Source organism: Orbicella faveolata, unplaced genomic scaffold (assembly GCF_042242905.1).
Source record: "Orbicella faveolata isolate gen_17 unplaced genomic scaffold, um_ofav_v1 contig_35, whole genome shotgun sequence".
NCBI classification, from domain to species: domain Eukaryota; kingdom Metazoa; phylum Cnidaria; class Anthozoa; order Scleractinia; family Merulinidae; genus Orbicella; species Orbicella faveolata.
The window spans coordinates 29,004,248-29,017,025 of record NW_028301564.1 but is presented as its reverse complement, the minus strand read 5'-3'; the positions used below and the strand labels follow the sequence as shown (position 1 = coordinate 29,017,025).

At 38.6% G+C, this 12,778-nt stretch overlaps 1 protein-coding gene and 2 non-coding genes across 3 annotated transcripts; all 3 read right to left on the bottom strand.

Moving 5' to 3' along the window:
- Positions 1-875: 875 nt before the first annotated feature.
- On the bottom strand, positions 876-996 carry LOC149104149 (U5 spliceosomal RNA). The gene has a single exon (XR_016202262.1). It is a non-coding gene; the product is annotated as a U5 spliceosomal RNA (small nuclear RNA).
- Positions 997-2,299: 1,303 nt separating this feature from the next.
- LOC149104148 (U5 spliceosomal RNA) lies at positions 2,300-2,420 on the bottom strand. The gene has a single exon (XR_016202263.1). It is a non-coding gene; the product is annotated as a U5 spliceosomal RNA (small nuclear RNA).
- Positions 2,421-3,879: 1,459 nt separating this feature from the next.
- Positions 3,880-12,414, bottom strand: LOC110056495 (protein transport protein Sec61 subunit alpha). Its single transcript, XM_020762984.2, has 16 exons — positions 11,973-12,414; positions 11,804-11,871; positions 11,517-11,582; positions 11,245-11,323; positions 10,130-10,185; positions 9,684-9,759; positions 9,140-9,249; positions 8,869-8,939; positions 8,434-8,516; positions 7,863-8,023; positions 7,416-7,520; positions 7,094-7,186; positions 6,320-6,508; positions 5,757-5,833; positions 5,331-5,401; positions 3,880-5,046 (listed from the first exon to the last, which is right to left on the bottom strand). Exons 1-16 carry the CDS (start codon positions 11,977-11,979, stop codon positions 4,931-4,933), a joined length of 1,428 nt encoding a protein of 475 aa, XP_020618643.1. The 5' UTR covers positions 11,980-12,414; the 3' UTR covers positions 3,880-4,930.
- Positions 12,415-12,778: the final 364 nt, after the last annotated feature.

The following is a 12,778-nucleotide window of genomic DNA, read 5'->3' as shown; positions in this document are numbered from 1 at the left end:
GCGCATTGTCATCTGGGTATTTTGAAAAGCGCCAACTCAAAATTCTTACGTGGCTTTCGAAACGCAAGCGCAAACAGACTCCTGTTCATTACAGAGACAACTTCTGTCGTCACCATACTTAACGATATCCTCTCCTGTTCTGTTGTTACACTGAAAATCAATTTAGTTTTTTCTTCTTTTGTCCCAAATTAAAAATTAGATTAGCCAAGAAAACTAGACGGCGTGAATAAAATAGATGAGTGGAACAGGCCGAACGGAACAAATTGTGTTACAGAAAACAAACAAAAACAAAGATTCTTTCTCTTTTATTTACTGGTGTGACAGTAAATAGACGCCACTAAAACTCAAAACGTGCTATCATAATCAGTAAGTCTCCCAGGTTCACCAAACGACCTTTTTTTTTTTTTTTTTTCTGAAATTCATTTCTTTTATTTACTGTTGTGCCGAGTTTTTTTTTTTTTAATTATTATTTTTTTAAAAAACACCGATCAACCGTCCGCAAGTGCAATGACGTTTGTACAGTTCGCAGAAGATTAAAACTGACTTTGTAACGTTAATAAACGTATACGGGAGGAGGCCTTGGGGCTCTTACGCAGACGCTCTTTAGGCCCGTCACGCAATCTTCCAGAGGATTGTGTGACTCACTCAGACAAAGAGTGGCTGCGTAGGAGGCTACATAGACCCTGATGACAAGAAAGGCTCTGAATATCGGTTGATGTGATTCTTTTCAAGCTAAATCTTATGTTAGTTAGACAAGTCGGACTACAGGCTTAACCTGACTTTTCTCTCCGCATCAAGCTGAACAGAGAAAAGTCCAATGACTTGTAGGGCACTGGTTCCAAGTTACGAATACTTCTTCTTTGAGTTTCTTTAAGGGCCCCGCTGAAAAGCAGGGCGACGAAAAATTAGTCTATAGACTCATTTAATTGTTCTCCTCCACGGAAATCTTTAGTAAAAGGCGAAAGATTTGTACGTGTTGAAGGAAAACCAGAGTAGACCAAAACAGTAACGGCCGATGCTATGATAAGTATGATATGCGAAAACATGTGGGACAAAGAATACATAACCTACATGATTAGCACGCATGCGCATCGACTTACGGCACCAACTCCGCGGAAAATAAGTTTTTTTCGGAGGAGACAACCGACAGCCGGAAATAAGTTTGCTATCGCAGTCTATTATTTCCACGGCGGAGCCTCAAACGAAACCTCCTGCTCGAGGCAGCGCAGCAAGGAGAACTGTCAGATCGAATTTCGCTCAAATTAAATTACCTCACAGCTTTGCCCCTATCGTCCGCGGAACAGGCTTAGAGATTATGGTCACAGAGAACATTTTTCGGGGTGCCTCATGTAGGAACAATTCTTGCTGACAGCCATATTTTACGACATTTCATTTGCTTATATCAAACATCAGATCTAGTCACTCTTCAAAACCGCACATGTTCTGGGAATAAGATCTAAAAAATTTATATAATGGAGTACGCATGTATGGTTCAGTAGTACTTTGTCCCTCATTAGCTGTAACGCATCACGATCAGCTATACTGTTTGCCTTCACACAAACGATAGCGGGACCCTTTTTTTCCGGAAAGCGAAAAAAGGACGCAAAAAATAAACAATGTATGATTACTGTAGGAAGGCATCTTGCTTGAAACTCAGTAGATTTTTTTAAAAAAACCTAGTATAAATTAAAATGTCAATGTCTAGGTATTTTTTGTCTGAAAAAGAAAAAATAACTTTGCAACACTTGATCAGGTAAGTTAAGTCCTGTTGAAAAGGGCAAGAAACTGGGTGGGTTGCAAAACGAACAACCTTCCCGAAGTAGCGAAGTAGAAGGGGATATATCCACAATATCATGCACAAGGCCTATGCAATGCCTTCTTTGTTTTTGTTTTACTAACAGGAAGGTAACGCAACGGAGAGTTGAGAGAAAAAGGACCTCCACAACTCAAATATAAGTCGACAGCCGTTATGCTGATACTCTACTGTTTCGGGCATTTCCAAGAATAGCATTATAGGAATCTCGTTCTTCGAGTCTCCGTTCCTTACTGTGTGCGCAAGCTTGGCGAAAGGAGTGACTCCTTTTGATCGATCTAAAACAAAATGGAAATAAACAGAAGTAAACACCTGCGGGTTGATTGAGGCACATGTTTGCCAACGGGATATCGGACTTCAGAATCCGATCTGATTCGGTTGTTGCCCGTCCGAGAGGGGGAAGGGAGACGAAGACTCAAATATGTTTGTAGAAAGAGTTACTGTGTTTAAACTGTTCGCGCCCTGACTTGTCTTTGTGTTATTAGGAGCCCTGCCGGTGGACAGGGCGACGAAAAATTAGTCTATAGACTCATTCAGTTGTTCTCCTCCACGGAAATCTTTAGTAAAAGGCGAAAGATTTATTCGTGTTGAAGGAAAACCAGAGTTGGCGACTTTCATGGACAATCAGTGATATGATGCACATGAATCCGCAAAGCTTGTGGGACATAAGACAATTTCATTACACGCGCATGCGCAGGGAGGTGCGGGCTCTGACGACGGGTATTCTCGCCTCCAGTGCTACTCGTTTTAAAATGACGTTACGAGTAACAGAGGCTCTGAGGGCGAGAATGGTCAGCCTCGTAGTCAGAGCCCGCGCGCGCCCTACACGTCTACGTTTTCCTTTCACGCGGAATGGAGATGGTAGACGTCTACTACGTCTGCAAGAAGGCTACGTTTGGCGGAGATTTGTGAGGAAGAGTTTAGAACGAGTGCGAAAAGATCCCGGGGGGGGGTACTTTGAGAATTTCTGGGTGGGGATGTGCAACTGGGAACCTGGAACCCTAGGCCTATACCAGAGCTAGTTCAGCTGAATTTTGCTACCCTACACTAGAATAAACTCCCCAAATCCCCCCATCTATCGACACTGTTGAGACTGATTTGCGTAAATTTAAACTTGCCGATTTGATTTTTGTATATTTTCGAGTGGCAATTCCTGGTTTCCTTAGTCTAGATAACATCTTCAACCAACTAGTCAGTTTTGTGAAAAATTATCCCCTATTCTAGACCCAAACGTTCTGATTTATATACCCTATCCTAGAGTAAACTGCTTGAAAACCATACCCTTCACAGTGGCACATACCTATATAGCCCATATATGGCAGCCCCCCCACCACCCGGGGAAAAAGATCAAGGTTAAAGGAAAAGACTGTAACTAGAACCAAGGATTGACTGTTCCCAAATGACTTTGCGCCGACGAAGGGCTAATTTATTTGTTATTTATTTCAAATAACAGTTTATTCTGGCTCAGCCTGTGTACGCACCAACCTCACTGTGCGTCGGTCCGTACGCCCTGAACTCGAGCCAAACTCCCACTCGTCTGTGTAACCAGTATTGGTCTTATGATACTACGACAAGGTTCAAACTGTTGTATTTTTTGGGCTAGTGACAACTAATTAGGCTGAATGGATTTAATTTGAGTCACTTTCCCGAATGGATTGTTTCTTGAACATATGGATTGGTTTTGGTCGATATATCGCGCGCTGTGGTTGGCTAATTCTAGGGCATTATTCTTCCATATTGCCCACCGGCCGATTACAGGACTGCAAAACACAAAGCAAAAGCCATATGATAAACAACTTATCAACCTCGAACGTTCAATCTTCACGGGAAATCTCAAACATCGGCCTTGCCTTGTTGACCTCGCTATCGCTTGGCCAATATGACAAGGTCTCGGTTTGAGATTTTCCCGTAACGACCTCACTCTCGGTTAATAAGAAGCTATTAATATTGCTGTTTAACTTCAGAACAGGCTTTCATTAATGTACTGTTTACATTTTATCGCATGAACCATCCTTTAAACTGCGAATGAGATTCGCCCGAAGACAGAACCACTATCAACACAAAGCTGGGGTTGACACACAACACTTTATTTATTCATCTGTAGACTGAAGTGTCGATCCAACGTGTCACTGGAGAAGTCTTCGTTCAATGAAGTCTCAAGAAATAAAAGCACAGAATTCAAATTAAAGTGGACTCAACACTGTACCTAATGACACAGTTAGCACCCTCTAGAGCAGACCTTCGAGAAGAGTTGCCATAACTTCTACTCTAAACATTAGACAGGTGTCTCCTCATTCTTTCATTTTTGAGGATGAGATAAATGACTTAATCCTGGCTGAGAAGCATGTATTGCACCTCCTCGTCTGACTCAAGTATAGCAGGTAGCTACATACTGTACAATGCATATAATTCAAAAGTCTGCTTTAACAAGGGAGCTAACTGTTATTTGCTTAAAACTGAGTAGTAACTCAGTAGACTATAAGGCCTTTTCTTCTTTGCGAGACAACAGTTCCCTAAGCCTAACCCAAAGGAAACACATTTCAGTTGACATGCTGTCAAGGGTAAGTATTTAAAAGTCAAGGCAATTTTTAAAACTTTGTAAATAATTAAAACAAATGTTTCCTATAGGCTAGGCTTAAAAAGTAGACATTCGCTGCTCTAATTAGGACTGGCCACGTTTTTGTAGATTTATAGGGGCCACCAAAATAACAATAATAACAAAATGTCAGAATTAGTTCAACAGTAACGTTATATTACTTTAAAGAAATCTTTTAATCCTTTAAATTAAATAAAAAGAGAGCTCATGCACACAGAAATCTCAACTTAAAAGGCCAGAAAAATACAATGTTGCAGGTACATGCATTTGTGTTGTATTTATTTTTTATTTATTTGTTGTTGTTGTTGTTGTTGCTGTTGCTGTTGCTGTTGTTGATGACGATGCTACTGCTGTTGTTTTCTGAGCTATCTAATAGTTGGCTGAGGTACAAATTAGCTGAAGAAAGCATTTTCTTTTCTGACTGGCATAAGGAGCTCCCTTAAGTTTTTCTTCTTTTATCTTGAGTGTGTAGCAAGGAAGTGTAAGTTATTCTTAGGTTAATACAGTGCAGGATGGTTTGTTTAAAAGAGGAGAGTTCCCATGCCTCCCATTTCACTTTGCTCCTTGACAAAGATCTCAAAGTACTGGTAAATGATGGTGACGGCCAACAGAATACCCGTTCCAGAACCAATAGCACCTGCAAAGACACAAGAAAGAGTGACATCTCAGTTCTGACTACTTACACAACTTCTAAGAAATTATCAATTGATACAGTTTTGCTGTTCAGATAGCCTGCTAGCCTGCATGGAGACTTGCATCAGTTTCTGAAGAGAAATTAAAAGCCCATGCAAAAGTGCAAGTACCCAGCACCACCCACCCATCCCTTATGGTCCAACTGGTTCAAATGGAACTGATAACAGCTGGTTATGGCTTTTGCAAATAAAACTCTGCAAAGCAACTGTAACTTGATTGTATACTTACCCATAAAATCAGCCAGAACAGACAAAGCACCAATGCAGAGTCCACCAAATGCAGCGGCAGTAGGAATGTACCTGATAGATTTCAGAAATTATTAATGGCTTGTTTTAAAATGAGACAATAAAATCCAAAGTTGAAGACATGTGAGATTATGTTATTCAGCAGAAAAGTCAAGGTGTATGTCAGAACTTGGTCACAAACATGAAACTTAGAAATATGACTTCACAGCATTTTTCGTGGATCATCATTAGAGAAATTACAAGAGAAATAAAGATCATGCTCAAAGACCTTGTAAAAGCATGGTTACATGCACTTAACTTGAAATCTTCATTCCATTTAGTGGCAGCTATGGTCAAATAATTTTGACTCATTTTCAGTCGAACACTAAAATTGAAAGCAGTGATCATTTTGTACACAGCAGATGCTTACCTGTTGAGTTCATGAACCATGGATTTATCTCGGTGGCCACGCATCACCATTTGCTGCTCCTTGAGCTGCTTGGCAACCTTGAATTATAAAACAGTTTAAATCAAAACTTATGCAGTCACACAAATGAAGACCAACCAAGCAACAGACCACCTCAACTATTTCATAATAACTTTACAGGATAAGATTGAAAACTAACTCAAATTTAATGGGGGTTCCAAATGTCTGAGCTATATTTTTGACTCTATGCTCTATACTCTATTTACTTGTGGGTCATCTTCTGAAAGTTTGTCTGTCCAAGTATGTTGTCATACATGTAGAACTCAAAGTACAAAGAAAACATATTTTTTCCCAGTTGCTCTTTGAGCAAGTTGGAGCAACTGTGTGCTAGACTTTTATGTTCCACTCTCCATCTGCAAACTTTCAAGATCATACATTTTACTGGCCAGGGACAAAATCCAGAACCCCTACAGAAAACTCTCCTAGACCAAGGTTATTTGTACAGGACTAAAATCCTTGATATGAAATGGTCTAACTTTTGTTGCAGAGGGTGAAAATATACTTACATCTTTAGCTGATGAGCCAGAAACATCAATCCATGTCTTGGAGAAGAATGCACAGGAGCCCAGCATGAAGATGATGTACATGACGGCATGTATGGGGTCTTCTATGATGTGACCTACTGTCTCCGGAGGGGACATGTAATAACACAGGCCACCAGTGGGGTAAGATCTCGCAGGCCCGCCACCAGCTTCCTAAAAAAGCCAAACCGACATTAGGTAAAGCTATGTAAAGTAAAGGTCTTGTTGAAAGAAGTTGTAACAACAAAAATATGTAGAGCTGTTATATTGTGAATTCATAAGATCTAGCCACCCAGGGTTCATACTCTTTTAAAAGCTCTTCAAATTCCATGACTTTCCATGACCTTCCCTATGACCTTAAGTTTAACTGTCACTTTAGAAAATTCTCAAAACTATCCTTGTTTCAGGGTCAAATTTGCATTTTTTTGCAATCTCTGGCATTTAAAAAACCCTGAGAGTGTCTGCAGGAGAGGCCAATTCCTTGGTTACTTGCCTATATTGTATTTTGTTCTTCCTTTGACATGTGCAGTGATGAATGTACTAGGCTCAACTATTATTTTCCATAACTTTCCAGAACCAACAATCAAACTCCATGACTTTCCAGGCCTGGAAAACAAAACTCTTGAATTCCACGACTTTCCAGGTATTCAATGACCCATACGAACCCTGCCACAACACCTGCAGCCATGACGAGTATCTCTCAAATCCAAGGCAATCATCAACAATGCAAACCCTTAAGAAACCTTAAGGAGCACTTACCTCCCATGTGCCAAGAAGACTGACAAAGAAATTTCCAGCAAACTTTGCAGACATCATTTGAGAGATGACATAGATGTTGGACACAAGAGCACTCTAAAATGTAGATACAGGAAATAATCAACAAATTGCTTTTTAATTCCTGACAGCTTAACTACATGCTGTAATACATTAATATCTAATGTTGCCAGTGCATTTGACCCTATGGTTCAGTGATAAAACTGTGAACAAGTTTATTTACAGTAACTAACCAAATAAAGATCTTCATCAGCAACCAGCATGGGTTAAAACTTTCAAAACTCAAGAAGTTTAATTGAGCATTTACCTGCAAAATAATGGGAATGTTTGAAGTGTAGAACAGCTTGATTGGGTAAGAGCTGTACTGGCCTCGATAACGGGCTGACTTGATGGGCAGATCCACACGGAAACCCTGAAATAAACATTAAGAACTCGATCAGACATGAAAATAAGCAGCTGTGTGGACATAACTTGGTTTATTACAGACTTTTGCAAAGTGTAGTTAACAGCAAGTTTCTCCTTACAGTATAACAACATTACCAAGCAAACAGATGATTAGAATAAAGATGAACTACCATAAACAACAGTATTCTCACAACATATTTTTAAAAAGAAGTGTATGAGAACAAATAGAGAACTGATATTTTGATCTGAGAAACTGTTCTTACCAGATATTTCATGACATCAGCCACTTATAACTTAGTGCTAAGATACATGTAAAGGACCAGATCAAGTCTGTAGGACAACAATTTACCTGGAAGTAAATAACTATGCCAAAGACAAAAATGGTGGCAATAAGGTTGGTGAGATTGGGTAAATTCTGACGATAAAAGGCTTCACGTAGACCACGCACTTTATCTGTTCTGGTTGCCAGAAGATGGAACAAGGCGATGATGGCTCCCTCAAATTCAGTTCCTGGACACAGGTACAACAAACACTTTATTAGACCCTGCTTTCAGTAAGGCCAACAACTTCCCAGGCTCTGACAAGTTTTGAATTGCTAGCTACGTTAACAGTTTTCAAAAATTGGCCCTCTAGAAAAAGATGTTATGAACCTATCTTGCCACTCCCACACCTGATGGGCCAGGGCGGTCATCTGTTTTAAATTTAATTAAGTCCTGATTCTTGAGCCAACAAATGCTTGATACTTATGTCCAAATGTGATACCTCATCATATCTTGCTTGGTTACACTCATTAAACTATGCTAAATTATCATTACATTGTGTATACATGTCATGATACAGAGTAAACCAAGCTGAATATTGGAAAGACCTCCAGAAGCAAAAATATATTTAAAAGATCTTAGCAGAAAAATATCTCTCACCCCTTCCAGTATTAATGGTTGCTGGACTAAAGGCTTTCCACACAATAGTTTCACAAATGTTTGTAGCAATGAATAGTGAGATACTGAAAAAAAAAAAATAAAATAAAAGAATCAAATAGGTGTAGTAGAATTGACAAAAATATTTATTCCAAAGAAAAATGGCTTGAAGTCATCACTATCAATTGGTTCTTACACTAGCTGTTGTAGTGAGCAAGAGATACAGTATAACAAAATAGGGTTTTTGCGGCTAACAAGCAAAAACTTCAAACGCTTTACAAAACTAAAATTTATTTGAACGTTTTAAGTGAGGCTGTGCAGTAATTTTTCAAGTTTTGTAAATAGAGTATTCAGATATTTTGCAACTTATGGAATAGTTTACCTTTGCAGGTTGCAAAGGGTCCCCTTTGAAAAAGATAAATAAAATTAATCACCTACCCAGATCCAAGTCCATATCCTTTCTGCAGAAGCTCATCAAGCAAAAGAACAATCAGGCCGGCACAGAACAGCTAAAAACGGTGAAACATAAGAGTGATCAGCATCCAGTTTCTCTTTACATAGCACCAAGCAGGAAAGTGATAGGAACAAAAAATGATCAACTAAATGGTATATTCTCCTAAGTTATACATCACTAAGTTATGGGAACAATAATTATTGAAAAAATATTTAGGACTGGTTAGCAATTTGAAGGTATTGATTATTGGCATACCTGGATGATAATCAAGAGGCAGATACCAGGACCCAGGTCAGAAGGATCACCATACATTCCAGTCATGACGTACACCACAGCTTGACCAATGGTTATTATCATGCCAAATACTACAAAACAAAGACACCTGATAAATACCACTGATAAAGTACACACTTGAGGTACAGACAAAGTGGCAGCTTGAGCTCATTCTGGTTTCCAGAATCGAGCAAAGAACTTTGTCTTTTCTCACGAGTATTACTTTTTGTTTCGTCTCTTCATTCAATGCTATTAACACCGCATTTAAGAGCTACCTTAAATGCATATTCTAGTCTGATGATGGTATAGTTCTTACTGAAATATAACTCCTAGTTTTGCCAATTGTCAGTCTGAATTTCGACACAATGAACATTCTTGGATTATCTTTCATAATTCTCTATTACGACTCCTAGTTTCCTACTTTGCAGTTTGAGAGACAGTCAAACTATCACTCTGCAGTTATCCAAGATTTCACTTTGACATGCAGTGTTTTCTCCATAGATCTTTATTTTGAAGAACAACTTACATTTCTGCGATCCATTGAAGAGAGCTCTGTCTTTGGGACTGTCACCTACTTCAATAATTTTAGATCCTGCCAGAAGCTGAAAAAGTTTATTAGGTTAGATTCTATTTTGACTAACATTAAAAACACTTCTTACAGATTACATACTTTCACAGGATCAAACCCTCTTCACTTGTTTAAGAACTCAAGCTCTTTATAAAAGCTTCTCCAGTAAAATTTGACATGAAGGTATAGTAGAGTACAAGGTTTAAAGTGATGTAAATGAGTCAAGTAGAATATAACTTCAATGATTTTGCATAAAGACAATAAAATCAACATTAAATGATTTTGAAAGGCTTGTGTGTATACCAAGGACATACAAGTGACACTTGGGATATTTCATGGCATACCACTTCAAAGCATTGCAAAACTAGTATTTATTCAATAATTATAACAATATATTTCCAAACCTGCATAATAAGTCCTGATGTGACAATTGGAGAAATACCAAGTTCCATAAGGGTACCTGAAAGGTCACAGAAAACAATCCAGCTAAACAATTTACACATTTTTTCCTTTAAAGTGACTGTAGCTATAGACTGTATATATTTTTAAGTGATAAATGGGCTTGGAGATTTTGCCATCATAAATAACTTTCAGTTCTTCCATTCTTGCTCACTTATGCAGTACTCTGTGCTTAAACAATTCACTTGAAAGCATGCTGAGTTTTCAGATTGTATTGTTTAAAAGAGGGATAAGGAAGGGATGCGTTGGTAAGATGAGGTACAATTGATATTGGAAAAGCTGCAACTACAAATGTATATATGTTGTGGTTCAATATTACCCTTGGTGCAATGTGGAATTTTTCCTTTTTGTCATTTATAATAATATACAAAGCAAAGGAAAGCACCAAATTATACCAAGGATATAATTGAACCACAACATATATTTTTAACTTTGGAGAAAACTTGGGCTTGTAGTCTATTGTTAAATGGTCTATAAAAAACACATTCAGTTGACAACATTTACTATTTTATGCTCCTACATTTGTAAATATTTCCTTGCACACTATTTCCTCACTTAAAAGCATAATGACATTATAAAATGCTTTATATGTGACACTTTGCACCGGTCCAAAAATTAACTGGGCCATAGTCTATTTCAAATAAAATGCTAGTCACTAGGACACTATGGATTGGTTACAATTTTGGACCTGAACAAAGTATCACAATATTATAAAGTTCTTGAAATATACTTTCACATATCAAGACAAAATGAGATAAACAAGGAAATCAATCATAAAGGAACTTTGCCAGCCACTGCAATGACTCCATTTGAAACTGTTTCGTTAATAAAAGTAATTCCTACTGAATATTTGAATATTAGGGTAAAATCATATAAAACCTGCAATTCTCTTTCCAATCAAATTCCCATACAAATCAGCATATTTCAATATTAATGTAAAAATTTTATAGGACTAGGACATTTTGTACCAGTACAAAAAAAACCCATCGGTAATCAAAATGTTATTTGGCCGCTTTCGTCGAATTGGACCGGTAAAAGGCCTTCAGTTTAATATACTCGCCTCTGTTAGAAGCTAAAATCACCCTCATCCAATAAAATGGATCGGCCGAATCCGACGACATAATTCCAAACAAAGGAATCTAAGGGAAAAAAAGGTTACAGTTAAAAGACAAGACATAGGTAAACTCCACGAGCCTAAAATTGGAAATATCACGGTGATGTAGTGTTGAAATTTGGCTGTTGTAAAATGCCGGTTGAAACAAAGAGGCGCTCAGTTGATAACAGAATATAAACCAATTTAATTTCTTACTGTATAAAAATCATTGCACCAACCTGGCAGCACACAAGAAAAATGAACAGTGTGATTGCAGTCCATAGTACCTTCTCTCTAAATTGGATCTGCAAGAGAAAAGCGGAGATTGTTCAGGGAATCTCGAGAAACAGTATCCCTCTTTTTCAATTCTCTGCTTGACCACACGCCGATGTACACGTACGCCAATGTTAACCAAACATTTCTTGCGTCCGACGAGCCATAAATAAGGAAAAGCTCAAAGCTATCCACCTTTGTGAACAAGAAGAACCTTTCGAAGGCCTCAAAGATTATTTACGGAGTGACTTACCTTTCTTTCGGGCTTGGAGACTTCGGGTAAAACGGAAATGAATGGTCGCAGAACTTCAAGAAATTTTACTGTGCACGAGAAAAAAGGCATACGTTATTTCTTTAGTTAAATGGCCATATTCCCACTATATGGCGACACAAACGCAATTTAGAATGTCTAAGTAACTTACCACCCATTTTTAAATTTTTTTTGTGGCCAGAAATTGGCGGCCTTGACGAAATGAAATATGAAATTTAACTGTGGTCGGACAATGGCCACGGCCAAAGAAGAAGAGAGCATGACAGGCAATGCGCAGGTTCTTTACGTCATTAGGTTCCAGGCCCCTCTTATGGTTAGCTCCGAGGAAGTGCCAATATCTAAACGACGTTACTTCCTGTCCGCGGCCATGTGCCCATGTCGATTGAAATTGCGCTTAAAATAGCACAGTTTATTTACTTGCCTAATCTTTGATTGGAAAGAAATAGCTATCTTGTTGTCGAGTTCAACAAAGAAATATGACTGAGAGAGCGCTCTTTCTCCAAACCGGGCCACCCCTAGATTTGAATTTTATATGCATCGCCAGCTTCAAACCAAAAAAAAAAAAAAAAAAAAAAAAAACACACACACACACAGCGGGTTGGACGCGTTACCATATTAGTGTTGGCCAATTCGGCAAGTGCAGTATTTTGATAAATGATCAGGGATATTGATATATCGATGTTTGCTTGGAAGGGATACAGTGAACCACCCTTACAGTAGCAGCGAAAGGGGCCTCCCATTTGATTTATCCCTAAAATAAAACCCACTGCCTAACAAATACTCAATTCTCCCCCCACCAACCCAACGCCCCTAAAAAAACAAAACTAACAAACAAATAATCATTAGGAAACTACTATCGGCCCCGCCCACTCCTCCGAGTAAAGTGATCTGCGATATTTCATACAAAACAAAACCATCGCACCCTCTGCATCGAGAGGTGTGCACGGTAACCTCGCC

Coding starts and splice junctions, on each gene's coding strand:
- LOC110056495 (XM_020762984.2), bottom strand. Junction 7,521..7,862: donor GCATAGTTATTTACTTCCAG/GTAAATTGTTGT, acceptor TGTTTATTTCAG/GGTTTCCGTGTGGATCTGCC. Junction 6,509..7,093: donor GTCTTCTTGGCACATGGGAG/GTAAGTGCTCCT, acceptor TGGCTTTTTTAG/GAAGCTGGTGGCGGGCCTGC.